The following is a 19,738-nucleotide window of genomic DNA, read 5'->3' on the forward strand; positions in this document are numbered from 1 at the left end:
TTTTCTTCCCTGTTGTTAAGATCATAAGAACAGATGTATTGGATTGTATGAAGGTTTCCATAGTCTAGTGGGGTTTTTTTGTTTGTTTGTTTTTCGATGGTGGCAATGTAAATGTTTAAAGAGGAAAAATACTAAGTACTTCTCTGATTTGGAGATTTTCATTGGTGACTTAGCATCCTGTTAAGACTTGTAACCTTCCTTTTATTAATTTGCAAATTGCTGCTTGAAAAGTTCGTACTTCTGACCTTCAGAAGCTGGTGGCAGTAAGTCCAGTGTATGTAGAAGCTTCCTATTATTTTTAAACACCTTTCTGATAAATTGTCGATATCTTAAAACACAGCAACTATGAAATAGTTAAGTAATTTTAAGTTAGCTACTCACGTTTCAACCTTGCTGTACAACTTACAGTTGTATTTGCCAAGTTGCATGTCTCACATTTCCCCTGGGAAGAGGAAGGATGTCTGAAAAGTCTTAAGCTGTTACATTTTGCTGTATAAAACCATTTTGTATATTGGATTGTGCTTGTTATTGCTCTTTGTTTTGGTTCTCTTATCACCATTTGAGGCAGGGTGATTAGAACTGCATACTTACATTCAAGATGTGAGTGCAACAAGAATTTGTACTATCATATATATATATATATATATATATATATATATATATATTTAATTCTCAATTTCCTTCCCAGGAATTCATAAGGCTTGGTGTGTTTTTATTGGGCTCTGTGCTTACAGAGTTGTTATAGGCACTAAAGCACTCCTGAATGGGCCATTTCAAAGCTCACAACTGGGCTGGCTTCATTGTTGTAGTCTGTCTGCTCCTTCTCATTTTATGTATCTTGCTTTTCATTTATCATCTGTCAGTAGCGACTTACTTGCGCCACTCTGTTGCCTGGTTCCTCTTTTATTTTTTTTCTGCACCACCTGGGACTAAGTCATCGTTAGTGTGAATAATTTATCAAATTTCATTTCTCCTTTCCAGGTGACCTAACAGCATGCTTAGCAGCTCAGGCCTTAAGACAAATTCTTAAGGCTCCCTGCTGGTAATCTCTTCATCTACTAGACAAACAGACAATTTATTTGCTGCCTTGTATTTCCTAACTTGAGTTATTAATCCAGTTACTGATCTGAACAATCCCTTTGAACTGTTAATCCTAGGGTTTGTGTGTGAGGCGCACAGCTCTGCTGTCTGCAGCATCTGTCTGCCTCTTGCATTGCGAAAAGACAGGTCTCTGATTCACATTTCTTGCTAGTGTGGTTGATCCCTCCTCTCTTGGTGCCATTCTATAGCAAGGCAGCAGCTGGAGCCTAGCTGAGGACTGTATGTGATTGGGAATCTATAGCTTGTGTTTTCAGAGCACTGGAGATCACTGCTACTTTCTTTCCTTGCCTTATTTTGCAAGGGTCTTGTCACTCATCTCTTTTTGTTTTTTTTGTTCTAGAACCCGGAGCTGAAATCCATTGTTCCAACTCAGGGCCCTAAAGCAGGAGGAACATGCCTCACCCTTCTGGGCTCAAAGCTGCTGACTGGACATCCTAGTGAGATCAGTGTCCTGCTTGGAGACCTCCCTTGCCGCATGTAAGATCAGAGCCTGCCCATGTGCTGGCTGTGCACTGGCCCGAGTCTACCCCAGAGCCCTGCAGGGTTTTCAGCATTAAATTTAGGAAAATATGGGAATAGGTTCACAGGCTGTCAGCAAAGAGCAAGGCATAGTACTGTAGAACCTTTCTCTGCAGTGGCTGTATTAATCCTTTGTTCTCTTTTTTGTCTCTCCAAGCCTCTCTGAGATGACAGAGGATCAGCTGGCGTGTCAGACAAGTCCCAGCAACGTGTCTGCAGAGCTACCAGTCACTATCAAGTATGGGGACCAGGAGCGGAGGCTGGAAGGATCCCTCTTCAGATATACTCTGGATCCCAACATCACTTTTGCAGAGCCACCTAAAAGCTTTCTCAGGTACAAAGACTGAGGGCTTGTGCCTTCCCTGAGGCTGTGTGCCACGGCAGGCAGGTGCTACAGCACCAGTGGCATCTGTTTGTTGTGCTGCACTCTGGAAAAAGCCAGGCATAAACAGAAAGGTGGGAGCATGGGACAGAGCTAATGAATAATAGGTGCATGAGATTGCCTGCTTTTTTCTTCCAGTGGAGGGAGAGTGCTCAGAGTTCACGGATACAACTTGGATGTTGTACAGAAACCGAAGATTCGTGTTACAGTCTCTCCATCTGAACGCCGGCGCCGAGGAGTGGGGCGATGGCGCAGAATAATCCCAGACACCGAGTGCCCTGAGGGTGCTCTGTGCAGCATCCAACAGGTAGCGTGGCAAAGTGCTCAGTGGAGCTGAGGGTTCTTGAGGGCTGGTGCATTGTGCTGCAAAGGTGGACTTTCTGTCCATAGGGCTTCTGGACCCCTTGTTGTTATCTGCTCATTTCCCACCAACTAAAAGTCTTGGCCAAACGGAAGCGATCTCTGCCAGACTGAAAGGTTAAGCATTTTCACAGACGTTTGCATGAGTTGGGTTTGCCTCTGCTCAAAGATGTGCAGGGCTTGTGATAGGAGACAAGCAGCAGGGCAGCAGTGTGGAGATAAAGAAATCTGCAGCTGAGCCAGAGCTTGTCTGGCTCAGCATGTCCGTGCTCCAGACTTTCTTTTTGCATAGTCCAGGTCTGTTTTAGAGCTCCTGGGCTCTTTCACTCTGAGATATAAAACCAGGCAGAGTTCAGTGAAATGACCAATTCCACCAACGTTTTTCTGTTCTCTGGATGTCAGTGTCCTGAGATGAGTCACTGCTTAGGTCTTGATCTGACCATCAAGACTGCAGAGCTTGCAGCAGAATTTGCAGAGTTAGGGGGTATTTGGTAGCCGAAATACAACAAAGGTTTGCATTCGTAGTGCAAGCAACGGAGGGCTTCCTGTTGATAAACTTGGAGGCCTTGTCTTTGTTTTTTAATCTCCCAGTGTGCTGAGAAGTAATCATCTGACATTTCATCTGGTATTCTGAGAGAGATGGTGAGGATGATGCTCTTCATATTCTTATGCATATATGAAAACTGCTCTAACTATGTAGGATTTTCTTCTATGTTAAGTCCCTTCCAGGTTTCTGTCCTACAGATATGGAGCTGAATATGCTCCCAAAGGACATGTACTACTAAAGGATGTTTTTCCCAATGTTCTCAGGAAGGCATTTGTCGCTGTGAATTCCTCTGGGGGAGAGAAAAATGGCTAATGTTCTCATCACATGTATAAAACATATGTAATCCTACAAGGGACACTTCTTTCACAGAAACATTCAGGTTAGGAAGTCTGCAGTGCATTGAAGGTCTTTGGTCCCCTTCTGTCAGAGCAAGGAGATCTAAAGCTGATGCTGCTCCAGATTTTGCTGCTGTGGGAGTGTTGGAGCTGATTTCCACTGCTGAAACCTAGGTACTTGCAGCAAAATCAGTGCTCTGAAGACTTTCTTTAGAGGAACATGGGGAATTCCTCAGATCTTAGGTTTTTCTCTCTACAATTAGCAGAGCTTCTCTGGCATTGCTCCAGGTAAGAGGAGCACAGACTCACCCCAGATTATGCAGGGTTTGAAAGCATTGCAGAGCTGCAAGGGAAGTCTTTAGTGTTTCACTGCTAATGCTTTTTTTATTTTCCCCCCTTTGGCATTTAGTTTGAAGAACCGTGTCTTGTTAACTCCTCCTACCTGATCCTGTGCAAGACTCCAGCCATTAACCTGCTATTACGGAGTGTCCACATCAAACTGGAATTTATTCTGGATAATTTGAGCTTCGATTTCAACTCATTGCATCCCATGCCCTTCTCTTATGAAGTCAACCCCATCCTCAAGCCACTGAATGCTGAAGACCCTGCCAAACCATATCGTCACAAGCCAGGAAGCGTCATCTCTGTGGAGGTAACACAAGAACTATCTAGAAATAACATATGCTGTACAAAGTTGTTGCTAACCTGAGGCTGTTTTAAATTGGCAACATGCAGCTTCTGAGATTTTAAAGCATTTGACAGGCTTGCAGCCTGTCACAGCACATCTGCTTTGGCCTCTGAGAAATGGCACATTAGAGGAGGAAAAAGGAGTGCATCAAAAAAGCCTCTTGAGACCATAAATCATTTATAGTTTCATAGGGCTCATGGAAACTTCCATAGTTACTTTATTTTTTGTCCTAATGTGAATTAACACTATTTGTGTATAAGGTATTAGTACCAAAAAAGCACCAATACATTCTATTCTCAGCTGCCATTTTTTCATGACATCTTAAGATTCTTCTATAAGTAACTTAAGAGTAAAAAAAAAAAAATAGGAAGAGAAAAAAAAAAAATAAAAACAACAAACAGGTGGAAATAGGAAAATCATTGCTTAAAGAGGACGCAAAAGGGCAGAGTGGCAAATGTTTGTATTTTTTTTATATATATGTGAGGAAGAGGCACTTTGCTATTTTTCTTCCATAGAAAGGTACCCTCTAGTCCAGTAGCAGTTAAGAAAGGTAGTTTCTGCAGCTGGAGACGTGCGCTTTCTCCACTCAATCTTTTCGATCACAGAGTGAAGATTGGCTTACAAAATTAACTTGTGTAGCCAATTCAGATGGGAGCCCAGTCAGGGAAGAAGAAAAGCTCCTCTCATCCTATGGTGCTCCATCTTCCCTGGAGCCATGGACAATGCAGAGATTAGCCCTTCTTAGCCCGATTTGATGCCCTGTTCCACCTCTGTTCCAGGGGGAAAATCTAGATCTGGCCATTTCCAAGGATGAAGTTATGGCCATGATTGGGGAAGGAATCTGCGTGGTGAAGACACTAACGAGGAATCATCTCTACTGTGAGCCTCCTTCTGAGCAGCCAGCTCCGCGGCACCGCACAAAGCGGGAGGGCACCGACTTGCTCCCAGAGTTCACGGTAGGGAATCAGCAAGAAAACATGTCGTTAGTGGGTGCACAAGCAAGAAGGTAGTGATGAAGGAGTGAGTGGGACGGGAAGTAAGAGAGAGGCAGAAATGGTGGCAAGGAGCTGCTTTTATTCTCAACTCTACCCTTAACTGCCAAACAGTGCCTGGAACAAACAGCACAGCTGGATTCAGGAGGGATTCAGGATTTGTGGGATGTAGCCTTACTAGAGAGCTGTGTGCCACCTCTGCTTGTTCTGCAGAAGCTGTGTGTCTTTGCTTTTTGTTGCTGCACTGAGCTTACATCACAGCACCTGCTTTCGCTCCAGGTACAAATGGGAAACCTGAACTTCCTCCTGGGCCGAGTGCAGTATGACACAGAAAGCCAGCTCACCTTCCCACTGGAGGCACAGATTGGTTTGGGTGTTGGTGCGTCCTTTGTGGCACTCGTCGTTCTGGTCATTGTCTTCATATACAGGTGAGAGGCTGTGGCATTGTATGGGAGCTTTAACTTCTCTATGTCATTCAGTGGATGTGGTCAAGCCTGTATATTCTGGGCCTAAGCAAAGTCCTAGTTTACTTTTATTTTGTGGCAAATTCTGAGCCCTTTATGTTGTTGGACGTGTGAGGCATAGGGATGGTGTGCCTGCTCGTCACAGCCTGCGTCGTGATTCATTCAGAGCACTCACCTAATGGGTGCTCCAAGGGACAGATGTAGTTATAGGACACAGTTTGGTGTCCTTTAAAGGCGGTGTTCGGTAGAAATCACCTCAACAGCATTGCCCTGGAGTCCTTGGCAGCAACGCAACAGCTGGCTAAGACCACTGGGAACAATTCTGTTTCTTACTACAGGAGGAAGAGCAAACAGGCTCTGAGGGATTACAAGAAAGTTCAAATCCAGCTGGAAAATCTAGAAACAAGCGTTCGGGACAGATGCAAAAAGGAATTCACAGGTTAGTCACAGAGCTCCTACATTCCTGCAGCTTCAGGAAAGTTTGAAGAACCACACAGAGCCCTACCATTCTTTTCATTCCTGCATACTTGTTTGGGTAGCTCAGGACAGGCAATAGCTTTATCCTGTGCTAGTGCATTGAAACATACAGCCAAATCTGTGTATTTCATTCTTCTCTTTAATTCAGAGCACAGTGATCTATACAGACCCCTCTGATTCTCCAGTCCATCCTCCAGACTCAGATGAAGAGCTAAAGGTCAAGACAGCGCACTTGGAGAGACCTTAAGTACAGCTAGCCCAGTCTGTGTGTAGAGCAAGTTGAGTTACACCCCGTATCTTGAGTCTGCAAACCTTGAACTTCAGCAGCCTACAGCTGTGAGCCCTTGTATGGGGCATTTAGGGCTCTAAAATTTGTGCAAGCTACTCAGCCTGTGATCTCTAACTAATGGGGGAAGCAGTGAGGAGCAGGAGATCCCCGGTACTTTGTGTGTAGATAATGCCATAACCACAGATCAGTGCTGAACAGCGGCTTCCTTTTTATAAAGCTGGAAGCCAGACCCTAACTGTAAATGAGAATAATCACCAAATTCACCTGCTGATTCCCAATGCAGTTTCTCCCAGCACATAGTCTAGTGGTAAATATTCTCGCAATGGGACCCCAATGTGACTCTTCCTGACAGGAAACATCATTCCTCATCTTCAGTCCCATCCTGCTGGCCCTAGTTCCTGCCTGCACTCACCTCATGCTCTGTACCATCGCTTGTGTGATCATGCGGTCAACATCACGGGCATTTCCTTTCCCCCAGACCTGATGACTGAGATGATGGACCTCACAAGCGACCTCGTGGGCACAGGCATCCCCTTCTTGGACTACAAGTCCTATGCGGAGCGCATTTTCTTCCCGGGCCACCGTGAGTCACCATTGCAAAGGGACCTGGACATTCCCGAGTGCCGGCGGCAAACGGTGGAGCAGGGCTTGGTCCAGCTCTCCAACCTGCTCAATAGCAAGCTCTTCCTCACCAAGGTAAGGTCCCTCTTTCTGCTTGCAGAATGTAATGGGGTCTGGGCCGTATTGCTGGCAGGAAGAGGGCAGTGCTCATTGAAGTTCCTTCCTGATCAGCCCCCCCTGCAGCACCACTGCTTGCAGGAGCTGTTAGGTGGGACTGCCTTGTTTTCAGGGGGTTCACGCACTGCCTTGTCTCTCTCTCCACCAGTTCATTCACACTCTGGAAATCCAGCGTACTTTCTCTCCGAGAGACCGGGCCTATGTGGCATCTCTGCTCACTGTGTCGCTGCATGGGAAGCTGGAGTACTTCACTGACATCCTCAAAACACTCCTGAATGACCTTGTGGAGCAGTATGTGGCCAAGAACCCCAAGCTGATGCTGCGGAGGTGAGCGAGCCAGACATGGTGCCAGTGTTAGCTACACCAGGGGACAGAGCCTTTCTGTCCAGCTAGCAAGCTCTGAGAAAGCTCTGAGGCTGAAGTTACCCACCACAAATTCTTTTCTTCATTTGTTCTTCCGAAGCTGCTGTATGTTAGCTTTCTCTTTGTGCTCAAGTACTGCAGCTCAGTCAGATCTGCTGTTTAGAGGTCTCTGGGACTCCCGATACTGCCATGTTTGGAACCTAAATTGAAATATCTCCTGTGTTTGGATCCCCATTAGCCTCCTGTCCATTGTATCCTTCTAATCTGTACAAATTTATCTTGTTTTGAGACCTGACAGAGGCTATCCTCTATCCTCTTTGTCTTTTCTGTCGTTTGGTGCCTCCTTCAGGCTGAAAAGTGCTTCAAATAAGAAGTAGGATCAAGAGCATTAACCTGACTGGTCTCTAAAGTATTTTTTTTCCTTTTCCTTCCTCCCTTGATCCTGTATATCATTTAGCATGCTCTTTTCTCACCTTTTGTCAAAAGGAACAATCTTTATCTCCAGTTTTCTCCCTGCTGTGCACTGTATCTTTGTGACCAACCTCATACTCTCTTTCAGGACGGAAACAGTGGTAGAGAAGCTGTTAACCAACTGGATGTCCATCTGCCTGTATGCATTTGTGAGGGTGAGTTCTTTGTCTCTTTGTGAAGGGGCCAAAAGAGGGGAGGCAGCCACAGCTCTGCTTTGTGCCTCACTCTTAGCTGGAACGGTGCTGGAGCCATCCTGTATTTCAGGGAAGAGAGATGCTTAAATCAGCATCGATGCCACTCCCTGTTTCCAGGGAGGGGGTAGCAAGGAGAATGTCCCTCTGATTAGTGGCATGGAGACAGTGATGCTGTGGTCTTGTGCATCCAGCTGGTTTCTAAGCTGTTGGGTTCTGCTGGGAAGAGCCTGATGAATTTCTGCCAGGTGAAACTCCTTCCTTTCTGTGCCAGGACTCTGTTGGGGAGCCCCTTTACATGCTGTTTCGAGGAATCAAACACCAGGTGGACAAGGGCCCCGTTGACTGGGTGACAGGGAAAGCCAAATATACCCTGAATGACAACCGGCTTCTGAGAGAGGACCTGGAGTACCGGACTCTGGTAAGCACCAAAGCTTTTGTCCCCTCTGGGCTTTCTGGTGTGGCAGAGTTTAATGTCCTCCTATTTAAGTCAGAAGTACAACATCCTGCACAATGTCCTCCCCTTTAAGGCAGAAGCACGACCTCCTAGGAGCCAGCTTTGTCCCAGCAGCATAACTCAGCAGTAGCTGAGCAAGAGCCCTGCTAAATCAGCCCTAGGCTGCTGGGAGCCATCACCACGGTAATTTGATGTATGTTCCATGCTCTGTGTCTAGAAATAAGGGGATGAAATTGCTGATGGCACATGGAAGCCTAGAGCTCCCTAGAGCTGTTAAACCGACTTCCAGCTCTCAAGGGAAGGCTGGGAACACGGTGTTTAACAACCTGTGGCATTTTGTTTTCTGAAACTCCTCCAGTGAAAGAGCTAGCTCTTAACGTGCTTTAATGCCAGGCATCAAAGGTGTAAATGTGTCACGTTATGAGTAGCAACCTTATGAGGAGCTGTGACCTTTTCTTTTGTTCCGCAGACTTTAAACGCTTTGACGCAAGCCGGAGTTGCTGCAGGAGGGGCAGAGGACTCCCAAGGGATTTCTGCAAAAGTGCTAGACTGTGACACCATAACACAGGTGAAGGAGAAAATCCTAGACCAGATCTATAAAGGGACACCGTACTGTCACCGACCAGACCCAGACACCCTGGACCTTGGTGAGCAGAATGTCTTGGTGCCAAAACTCAGTGAGGAAGTGGAGGAGAGTGGTCATTTGCTATCTGCGCACAGCACAATTTTCTGCTGAGCATGCAGCGGCCCTGCCCAGTGATCTTGCACTCTGGCTGGACCCAACAGGGCACGATGCAGGAAAGACTAAAAGCAAGAGGTGTAGGGGTGGGAAAGAAGCAAGTCCAGCCCCTTTGATTTCATGGTGCTTGGTGTTCTTTGCCATCTGGCCCATGGCAATGGCTTGGGTAAGGGGACAGAGGGAAAAGAAAAAGAAAAAAAAAAAAAAAAAAAAAGGCATGGAGAAGGTATGGGAAGGAAAGATAATTTCAGTTGCTACAGTCATGAACTGGCTCTTCCTGCTGGTGGAGTCAATGGTAGCACTTGAATAGTGTCTGTCAGGGAAGGTTTTGTCCCTTTCCTGGCTTAGAGTTTCACTTGTTTAGGCTGAAGCACAGTAGATTTCAGAGATGCTTCTGCTTAACTTGTTTGTTTGTTTGTTACCTGTGTTTTGATGACTGTAGAGTGGAGATCAGGGCTGGCGGGTCATCTCATTCTGTCCGATGAGGATGTGACATCTGTTGTTCAAGGAACTTGGAAACGCCTGAACACTCTTCAGCATTACAAGGTTGGAACTGAGCCTACCATTGCCTTGTCTCCCCTTTCATCTTCTATACACTGGTACACTCCGTTTGTGGCTCTGGCTCCTCATGGATTACTGTAAAAAGATCAGAGCTTTCTTGCAGCAGCATATTCAAATTAAGTCAGTGCTGTGTCCTGCACCGTGACTTCTCAAGCAGCAAAGCCCCCTCCTGTTCCAGTTCAAATCAGTTAGTAGGTGACACTGCACTGATCCGTGTAGTTTTTAGGACTGGAAAGAGTTTGGGTTTTTAACTGTCTTGCACCCGTGTGTCATACCGTGCACCAGTATGTCGCAGCTTGCTGCAACGCGTTCTGGATGTGAATGACACCAATCCTGGGGCATTACCACTTTTATAATGTTCTGTACAGCAGTTTTTCAATCTGTACAAACAAGATTCGCCCACCATCAGGACAGATAGTGACAGTGCCCCGAGATCCCTATTTCTAGCAGTGGTACAGCGTGTTCAGTTTGTTTTGCTGTACAAGCACTTGCTTGTGGTGCTGATGAGAGACGTGCTGTTTGTTCTGAATGTTGATTTTTGCTTGTGTGCAGGTGCCTGATGGAGCAACAGTCGCACTGGTCCCTCGCCTGACCAAGCACATCCATAGAGAGAATCAGGATTACATCCCAGGAGAGAGTGAGTTTGATGTCCCCTTCTTATGAAATGATTTCACAGCACCTGTCAAGTGGGTGGGACAAGACTTACTATAGCCCTAGCTTTATGCTGCTATGGAAGACTGATATGTGATTTGAACCTTCGTAGGATTGTGAGGAAACTGGAAGTCTGGGCAGGAAAAAATGAAGGAAAAGCAATAGAGTACATAAGCAGAGGAAAGCCAGGCTAGACATGAAAATGCAGGATAAGTAGAATTCTGTAGTACTGGCTGTAGTGCTGGGCACAGTCCACAGCTTGTAGGAATCTTCAATAATTTTGTGTGTTGAGCATGGCCTGAGGGTGGTGATGGGACCCTAGCCAATTACCTCCCTGCCTTGCATAGCGTACAGCCCCATGGTTACTCCTGTGGTGCACGGGACAGAAGCCCCAGGTTGCACTTAGCGGCTTTACGCTGGATGTGAAAACAATTTCCTTGGCAAAGGGGAGGTGCAGACCTGGAACAGGCCACCACAGGTTGGGGATCTCTGTGTGGGAAGTTCCCAAGACTTTGAAGGCTTTGAGTGGACAAAAGCAACCTGATGCAGTGCTAGCAATAGCTGTACCCTGCACAGGAGGCTGGGTGGAGGCCTCCAGTGGTTCCTTCCCATCGGAGTACCCATCATACTGGGAATCTGCTTTCTTCCTTGAGTGTAACCTGGCCAAGTTCCACTGTGAGAGGGCTGACGCTTGTCTCTTAATAACTGTTCCATTTAGAAACACCAATGCTGGAGGACGCAGATGAAGGTGGGATAAAACTTTGGCACCTGGTAAAACCAACAGAAGAGCCAGAGCTTCCCAAGCATCGCCGTGGGAGCTTAAGAGATCGGGAGCGAGCCAAGGCAATCCCGGAGATCTATCTGACACGTCTGCTCTCTATGAAGGTGAGAAGCACAGATTGCGTTGGGCTTGGGACCTTGCCTTCTTCTGTATCCCCCTGACAGATTACAGGGATGTGTGTGAAGACCAAGAGCCCCTTTGGGGCTGGGTTGGTGCATGTGCTGGTTGGTTCCAGCTGGGTTCCTCAAGGGACAGCCCGGACACTTTGCCAGGCAGTGCCTGTGTTCTGCCCCCAAACTTCTCTTGCTGCTGAGCAAACCCCTTCTCCTTGTTCCTGCCTGGCTGAACGCAGCTGTTGGCAGTCAGCAGTCCCCCTCCGCTGGTCAGTCTCTACAGTGCAGTTCCATCCCTTCATGTCGCAGGCTCTCTCCCCTCTGGCCCTAAGTCTGTCTGACTCCCCTCTGTGTTTTGATTGTTAATGAGCTTTCCCCTGGCCTCTCATCCAGAAGCTTCTGGGGCCTCATTTCCCCATTGCTGCTGCTGCTCCTGCAGTGGATGTGAGGTAGCTTGGGACCAGCGAGAGGAGGTCACTGAGCAGAAGAGGATAACCACTCATCGTGAGGCCTGGGCTCTCCGTGTTCCTCTGGCTGTGCTGACTCTGTCCTGCTTGGTTCTCCACAGGGCACCCTGCAGAAGTTTGTGGATGACTTGTTCCAGGTGATCCTCAGCACCAACCGCCCCGTCCCTCTGGCGGTCAAGTACTTCTTTGACCTGTTGGACGAGCAGGCGATGCACTACGGGATTGCAGATCCTGAGACCATCCATATCTGGAAGACAAACAGGTATGGTGCTCTGTGAGCCCCGAGGGAGGCACAGCTAATCTGGTAGGAGCTGCCCCTTGCAGAGAGAGCCACCTTTGTCTGCTGAGGAGCAGCAAAATGGGAGTGCAAGGCAGCAAAGCACAGTGGAAAGCTGGTTTTGCTGAGAGGGTGAAGCTGGGAGGGGACCAGTAAGACCAGTAGCATGTGCAGAATATCCTCCAGCACCACACAGCTGCCTTCTTTGCTATTAAGCTGTCACGCTTCCATCTTCTCTGCAGCCTGCCCCTGCGATTCTGGATCAACATCATCAAGAACCCCCAGTTTGTTTTTGATGTGCAGACGTCAGATAACGTCGACGCTGTGCTTCTGGTCATCGCACAGACCTTCATGGACTCCTGTACGATTGCTGACCATAAGCTAGGACGGGTAAGTGTGGAGGTAGAAGCGTGTAGGTAGCACAGGCAGTCTGAGCAGTGCTGACACAAGCAGGCAGTAATGTCTGCGTGGTTGCACTGAGACAGCCCACCAGGCCCGCTCCTTGCTCTCACGTGCCAGGGGTCCCTTCACCAATCCACAGTCCCTCAGGCTGTGTTACTAGGGAGGGATCCAGTATTTCAAGTGCCCTCCATGCACAGGGCAGAAGTTCCCAACGTGAGCAAATAACAGAGAATGGGATGGGGTCACCTGCTAAGGTTAGCTCGCAGCGTGATGAAGGAGCTTTGTGTAATCAATTCTGGTTTTGGATGTTCAAGGACTCTCCAATCAATAAGCTGCTCTATGCCCGGGACATTCCTCGCTACAAGCAAATGGTGGAAAGGTAAGGAACAAGTGGGGGAGTTGCAGTTTAAGCAGTAAGGAGGAGGCTGGGAGGAATGTGAGGGTAACTGCCTGTGTACCGCTGTAGGTATTATGCGGACATCCGTCAGACCATCTCTGCCAGTGACCAGGAGATGAACTCTGCCCTGGCTGAGCTATCACGGGTAAATAAAGTTATTTATTTCGGAAATCACCCCGGCCCCTCATCAGTGCATCAAATAGAAAGTTAGTAATGCAGAGCTCAGATATTCCAGCTGTGTGCAGAAATACTGATTGCTCCCAGTGGCCGCTCTGCTTCATGGCACCACTGAACAGAAAAGTGCAGTCAAGGCTTCGGGGCAGGGAGTACGTGTGGTTTTTTTCCTTTGCTAGGAACCACTGGTGAATTCCCTTTCCTGTTGCTCTGTGCTGGGTTTAGTGACTCCGGCACATTTCCTAATGAGTTATGAGGACGTGGAATTTGGAAGAACAATTGTTAGGTGTCTCACAGCTTTATCTGACTTCCTCTCTTATTCAGAATTACTCAGGTGACCTCAATTCCCTGGTGGCTCTGCATGAATTGTACAAATACATCAATAAGTACTATGACCAGGTGAGTGTGTTCCCAGGCAGGTATGAACACGACCTCCTCCTTTTCCTGTCCAATCAAAAACACCCCCGAAAAATTAATAATTAAGAGCAAGCAGATCATTTACAATGCTGTGTATTGTTTCATTGGCATGTATAACTTCCATGTCATAAGTTTGCTTTACTGATGAGGGAGGGGGGATATCACACAAAACAAGGATTTAGCCCTAACCTGGAGGCTGTTGACATTTCAAATACATTTGCTTTTTTTTTTTTTATTGTGGTATCTAAACATTCTACTCTAACTACATTTTAAGATTCCTTTAATAAAAAAGATAGAATTTTCAGGTACGAAGTTTAGCATTCTTCTTACACTATGAAGTCTACATAGCATGTTAGGACAAATCTAGAACACTTTGTGGTTAAGTTGTACATCAAACACACTTCAGCACGCTGGATTTCAGCGTGGGGCTCTCCACGCTCTGTGCCCTCCCCTTTGCATGGAGCTGAGCCGCTTGGCAGCGCCGTGCGCTGGAGAAGGGCAGGCAGTGAGCTGTGTCTCGTTGCAGATCATCACAGCCTTGGAAGAAGACCCAACGGCACAGAAGATGCAGCTGGGATACAGGCTACAACAGATTGCAGCAGCTGTGGAGAACAAGGTCACGGATTTGTGACAGGCGCAGACAGACTGCTCTCCCCTGGCTGAACAGGGCCGTGCTCGTCCTGGCTGTGTGCAGGGTGCCCTGCTGCCGTTGGAACCAGCCTCTCCAAGGAACCAGCGGGTGACACGCATGGGGATGGCCAAGGCAGTACGAAGTACAAGCGTCCTTGCATCTCAGAGAATATTTTTTTACAGTTTTTTTTTTTTTTCCATTTTTACGAGCAAAAACAAACGAACTTCAGTTTTCCTCTGACGGAGTCTCAGGGGACCACACGGCTCCTTCCTACAGACGTTAGGTGAATGTGCCAAGCTTTCGAGCGGCGCTGCTGAAGAGGCGGGTGGCAGCGCCCAGCACCGTGTCTGCCATCCTGGCCTTGCGCGGGTGCCCTTGGGGAGGCTCCCTGGCTGTGGCTGCTCATCTCACTGGGGATACGGGAAGCTTCCCCTGGCTGACAGCTACACTGACCTCTGTCCCTGTACGGATTAGCGAGTGCTCCTGCAAGTACCCAAGCTAAGAAACTTCCTCGCAGCAGTGTTCCCGTTGGTTCTGAATGTTGGGTATGGAAAGGAGAAGGTCTGATGGCAACGGCCTCCTGCTCCCTGGTGTGAGCGATGCCTGCCGGGATGTCGCGTGCTCGCCCAGGAGCCCCCTGTAAGTGGACACCACCCCCTGGCCCTTTCCCTCAGGACAAATTTAGCACGTGAGGAGCCGGCTGCCCAGCTCGCCTTGGTCTCCACTGACCCAGCTCTGGATCCGTCGTTCCTGGTTCCTTGCGGTCGGGGTCACCCTGCTCTTCTGAAAAGCACAACAAATGCCTTGTGCCACTTCCCCTTCCTCTGGTGTCTGGCTGTTCTGCTGCTCTGAACTGGACTTGTAAATACCCTCAGAAAGATAATGTATTTAAATGCTAAAGGAGAATGTTTAATTTTGTGGCTTTGAGACAAAGCTTTTCTCGGAGAAGCATCTCTGTGCACTTCTACTGACAAACGTCTGTCAGCACTGGAGCGAAGTGTTCTCCACTGCTTTGTCTGCAGGGATAACTCGTAGACGTCTGCATTGTCGTAACAGCAGCTTGCTTTTCCTCACAGCTCGCTTCGAGGCGTAGCTGTGTGCTCTTCTCTTAGGCTCGCCTTACGCCTCAGTTTCACCTCCCGAACTCTCCGGTGGTGGCATGCAGAAGGGTTATTTGGGGAGCTGTGAGCTCCAGGAAGCCGAGAAGCACAACCGTGCTGGGCGCCCTGCGAACAGGAGTGCTGCTGTGAGCAAGGAGAGGCCGGAGCAGCGCGCAGTCAGTCCCCAGCCGGCCGGGCAGCCCCTCTGCTCCCTCCTGGAGAGCACTCGGGGCGGTTCTCACCTTGTGGACAGAGCACTCAGCCCTTCTGTGAGTGAATTCCTGTCTGAAAGGTTACCCTGCTTCTTCTCGTCCTCTGTTGAGCCCAGGCTGATGTCCCGCGTGCCTGGGGCAGACCAGCAGGTCTCACTCCTGTCACTCCCTTCAGACGGTGATCGTGCAGGCCAGGAGGGACCAGAGCTAGAACAGGGCACGATCACATCCCTACCTCTCTCCGTTGCGTATCGCAGCAGTTCCAGGCCTGTTGGCTTCATGTGAGTGCTGCGCGGTTGTGAGATTTCCTCTGAGCAATACAACAAGTACGTGTTGGTCTGTCTTCCCACAGACTCCCTGCCACAAAGCCAGCTCCCTGCTGTGCCCATCTCAGCAGCATTCCCAGGTACTCTGTGCCCAGGGTGCAGCCGCCGTCCCTGCGCCACCATCCTGCTGTACTGGGTGGCCACTGGGGCAGGAAGGGGAGGCTGGAGTTTGCTTCTCTCTCTTCCACCAGGAGGGCACCGGTTTGGGTCCGTCTCCTGCCTGACCACACTATTCTGTGGAACTTGTGGGCACTTAGCATCTCTGGAATTTCTGTCTCCACTAAATCTGAGGAAATTAGCCCCAAAAAAGATGGGTGGAGGAAAAGCCTGTTAGATAGGAAAAAGCAGATACAATGCAAGTTCACAAAGCCTGTTCCCTTAGGAACCACGGGAGGCGATTGCTTGGTTCAGGGCAGGATGAAGGAACGGCAGGCAGTGGTGGTGTAGCGTTGTCCCACTTGTGCACTGACGGTGGACTTGCTGCTCTGGGCAGCAGGGCTGGGTTTGTGGCCTCCAACTCGCTGAGCACCTTCCAGGAGCTGCAGGTGATCTGCTGCACCTAAGGCTCAGCAGGCTGCTCGTGTCTGCTCCTAGTTCTGCAGGATTTTCTCTGCTTTCCCAGAGCAGGGCAGCACCGGGCTTGGTTCTGGATCTGCCTCACAGCAGCACAGGGAGGCTCAGGGGCTCTCCTGGGGTCAGTGCCAGGCATCCCGCTCTCTTCTGCTCACCCCTGGCAGCTCTCCGGGTCCTGCAGCATCTCCTGCTCCGGTCAGGGTAAAACCAGGCAGAGAGGGCAGCCTCTGCCCGCAGAGAGCTTTTGGGGGAGTCGAGCTCTGCATCCTCTTTGCTTCTCAGTAGCACTCCCAGATGTCAGAGATGATTTACTTGGTGAAAATCTGCTTTCATCAGAGCAATAATCAGGACTTGCAAACAGAGCTAAACACAGGGGATGTGTTCAACACCTCCAGCTCATCTGTGCGTGGCCGGGCAGGAGGCAGCACCTGGTACAGGTACAGTGAGGGCAGGGGGCTGGTGCCCACCTCTCCCCATCGCGGTGCCCTCAGTGTCCTCCTTCCCCCAGCCCCTCGCAGGGTGCTCGGGTGCGGCCCCCCCCTTCTCTCCGTCCATTCTCCGCTCCTGTGGCAAAATCCCTTCCTCCAGCAGGGTTCTGTTGCATGGAGATTTGCACAAAACAGCTTTTTATTGTAAGACTCCCTACTGCGGGGAAGAGTTATTTATTTATTCCTCACAATCCTTCCACGTTTCTCCCAGCCTCTGCCTGGCCCCCCCGACGGCAGGGCTGCGAGGGATGGCAGCGCTCCCTTCGCAGTCCCCGAAAGGTGATCTCGAGTGTTTTGTGCTGCGGTCTGAGAAAGAAACTTGCTTCTTCCGTGGTCTGCACGACAGGCTGAGAGCTGATCAGTATTACAGGTTATCTGTTAGTGCGTCGAATGTCTCCTGCTGGCACAGCCGCGGGCACGCACACCGCATAGACGTGAGAGCGCTGCTTTCGTCTGCCCAGTGGCACGTTTAGGCTGTACCTGGGAGTTGTTTTTTTTACAGAGAAATGATGGCTAGTTTCTTTTTAAGGAAAATAAAAGGGTTCTTGGATCCCGCTGCTTCGGTGGAATGCCATTTCTTTTTCAGGGTGTGCCCCAGTCGCAGCGAGACGCTGCTTTTTTGGTGCCTTTCTTGTCAGGACGATGGTTTTGGTTTCCTGAACACCCGGTTTGCTCTCATAGCTCTTCTCCTGGTCCTCTGTCCTGGTGCCTGCCCTCTCCCAGCCGTGTGACGTGGTGTCCGTCTCTGTTACGGTATGGCCTGCCCTGCATTTATACCCTGCCACACCTTGAGTTCTGCTCAGAGCACCCGAGGTACTGTCTTTCTCAAATTGGAATTAATAATTAATATAAAAAGCTTGAAAAAAAATCTGAATTTTGTTACATAGTGTAATAACTGTTTGTAGATACTGTTCTGAGATGTAGGAATCTATTGGTGATATAAAAGGTTTTGTCTGTAAATAATCAGTTTAGAGTCCAAATGATTTTAATAAAGAGAATTCTTACACAATAATTCAATAAATTTTAATATACAACCTGCGTGTCCCGCTTGTGTTGCACGGTGACGCAGCTGCCCCCGATGTGCTCACCTTTTGGGGTGTGAGTGGGGGTAAATCCCTTGGGGGAATGCCTGGCTGCTTTCCTAGGGTGGGTGGGGGCGATGCTGCCTGAGCTGTGCTCCGTGCTTGTTGCTGGTGTCCACCAGGGCGAGGCAGAAACCAGCTCCTCAATTAGCTGAACGACTCTTAATTTGTCAGCGAATTGCACAGCTCTTCCCGGCCTCCTAAAGCTGGCTTCAGGGCCATATACCCTGCCTCCCCTCTTACTTTATTAGCAGAGATTTAGATACAGCCGGCTTCTTTCCAACTTTATTTCTATTATATATAAAGTCACTGCACTGTAGTCCCTCCTTCACCTATCCCTCTGTGTTCTTGCTGACCTTTTAGGGGTTACAGAGCTCTCTCCCTCGCTGCTGCCCCAGCCCTGGCTCTCAGCACCCAGCCCCGCTGCAGTCTCTGCCCCTGTGCTGGTATTTTTAGTGCCGGGGGCGGCAGGTGAGGGGCACAGGCAGGGGGAGAAGCGAGGCCCCGGCTCCTGGTTTGGCAGCGGGGCAGGATTAACCCCTTGCTCTGGGGCTGCGTCTCTGCAGGCTCAGCCAGGAAACCTGAGCTGCACAGCACAAGGGCCCCAGCTGGGGGACGGCCGGGGCTGCCAAGCTCTGCTGCAGGTGGCCGGGGGGAAATAGCGAAGTGCTTTCGCTGCGGGTGGCCGCTCCTCGGTGCTGCAAGGCTGCTGGGGCGCCCAGCGAGGCTGCTCTGCACCAAATCCTTTCCTTCTGCTGGGAGAAGCTGCTCCTGCACCAAAGCCCTCGTGCAGCATCCGTGCATCTGCGGAGAGCCACGCTGCCTCTCTGGTGCAGGAGCTGTGTCCTTGTCCCCCAGCCTGGAGTGTGCCTGCTGCCACCGCGCTGTACCTGGGTGCCCTGGGTGGGCAGTGCCACACGTGGGGGCTCGGGGAGCGTGTTCCCTCTGGGAACCACCAGGCAGCCTCGTGTTTTCCGGGTTCAGGAGCAGAGGGGGAAGACTTTCCCGTTTCCATCTCGGCAGAGCTGTGGATTTCCCTCTATAAATAGTTGCTGTGGAGACCGCGGAGCCGCAGCAGGCTGCTGGACCTGCTGCCAGGGCGGCCGAGGCAGGGGCTGCACAGACAGGTGCAGCAGTAAAGCAAACCCACCGCAGCTGTCCCGGCTCTCCTGCTGCCCTGCAGCCAAGGTTGTTCCCAGAAACGGTGCTGAGATCCGATACCCTGCCCCGCTCCTCAGCACGTCCAGCCAGTGATGCCGAAGGGCTTGGTCTGCTCAAGGACACCCCTCCCGGGCAGCGCAGGCTAAAAGGAAAGCAGCACCAGGTGGGAGCTCACTTTCGGGAGCTCCAGCACGAGCCAGATGACGAGCGGGGCGGCGTGCCCGGCCTCCTGAGCTGCCTCACGGTGAGTCTGAGGGCAGTGGGGCTGAGCCCTGCGTGCCCATGGGGCTGCTTCTGTGCTGCGTGTTGCGACTCGTGGGGATGCTGCACTCAGCCAGGGCTGTAGTCGTGCAGAAGCTGGAGGGAGTATTGCTGGACTCTGCAGCTTCAGGCACTGCGATGCGTGGTGAGCAGCAGGGGCAGCTCCTTGCACCCCTCTCTGCAGGTGGAGCTCTGCAGGCAGAGGTGAGGCACCGCTCCCTGCCCGTCGGAGCTACCGCGGAGCAGGTGGGAGCAGCAGGTTTTCAGGCTAAGTTCTCTGAGCTGCTCCAGGCCTGCAGCAACCCGGCGGGTTCTGCATGAGGTAGCTCTTAATGACAAAAGCAAAACTCCTATTAGCATAAAAATCCATCCAGGGGAGATGCTGCTGAGCTCTCATCCCCACACGTTCTTGAATTGTTCATTTGGTAGGTGGATGCTGAGTGACATAAGAACTAAAATCTTTAGGGCTGTTGCCCAGCTCTCAGACCGATGTGCACTGTCCTAATGATGTGCTAAAACCTTAGAAGATGCGAATTGGGAGGTCTTGGGTA

General features: G+C 49.9%; 1 protein-coding gene across 1 annotated transcript in view; it reads left to right on the top strand.

Moving 5' to 3' along the window:
• Nucleotides 1–14,085, top strand: part of PLXNB1 (plexin B1) — a 51,120-nt gene extending 37,035 nt beyond the window's left edge. Inside the window, exons 17-37 of the mRNA XM_084292655.1 lie at nucleotides 1,442–1,578; nucleotides 1,778–1,954; nucleotides 2,141–2,309; nucleotides 3,654–3,896; nucleotides 4,712–4,888; nucleotides 5,204–5,352; nucleotides 5,727–5,827; nucleotides 6,633–6,850; nucleotides 7,041–7,219; nucleotides 7,815–7,881; nucleotides 8,192–8,338; nucleotides 8,844–9,021; nucleotides 9,556–9,659; nucleotides 10,227–10,311; nucleotides 11,044–11,210; nucleotides 11,788–11,948; nucleotides 12,206–12,353; nucleotides 12,680–12,744; nucleotides 12,832–12,907; nucleotides 13,261–13,335; nucleotides 13,880–14,085. Of these exons, the coding sequence (XP_084148781.1) occupies nucleotides 1,442–1,578; nucleotides 1,778–1,954; nucleotides 2,141–2,309; nucleotides 3,654–3,896; nucleotides 4,712–4,888; nucleotides 5,204–5,352; nucleotides 5,727–5,827; nucleotides 6,633–6,850; nucleotides 7,041–7,219; nucleotides 7,815–7,881; nucleotides 8,192–8,338; nucleotides 8,844–9,021; nucleotides 9,556–9,659; nucleotides 10,227–10,311; nucleotides 11,044–11,210; nucleotides 11,788–11,948; nucleotides 12,206–12,353; nucleotides 12,680–12,744; nucleotides 12,832–12,907; nucleotides 13,261–13,335; nucleotides 13,880–13,984 (2,928 nt within the window). The 3' untranslated portion in view covers nucleotides 13,985–14,085. The remainder of the gene's footprint in view (nucleotides 1–1,441; nucleotides 1,579–1,777; nucleotides 1,955–2,140; nucleotides 2,310–3,653; nucleotides 3,897–4,711; nucleotides 4,889–5,203; nucleotides 5,353–5,726; nucleotides 5,828–6,632; nucleotides 6,851–7,040; nucleotides 7,220–7,814; nucleotides 7,882–8,191; nucleotides 8,339–8,843; nucleotides 9,022–9,555; nucleotides 9,660–10,226; nucleotides 10,312–11,043; nucleotides 11,211–11,787; nucleotides 11,949–12,205; nucleotides 12,354–12,679; nucleotides 12,745–12,831; nucleotides 12,908–13,260; nucleotides 13,336–13,879) is intronic.
• Nucleotides 14,086–19,738: the final 5,653 nt, after the last annotated feature.

The sequence above is a fragment of the Netta rufina genome (genome assembly GCF_964035555.1).
Source record: "Netta rufina genome assembly, chromosome: 10".
In the NCBI taxonomy this organism is placed as follows: Eukaryota; Metazoa; Chordata; class Aves; order Anseriformes; family Anatidae; genus Netta; species Netta rufina.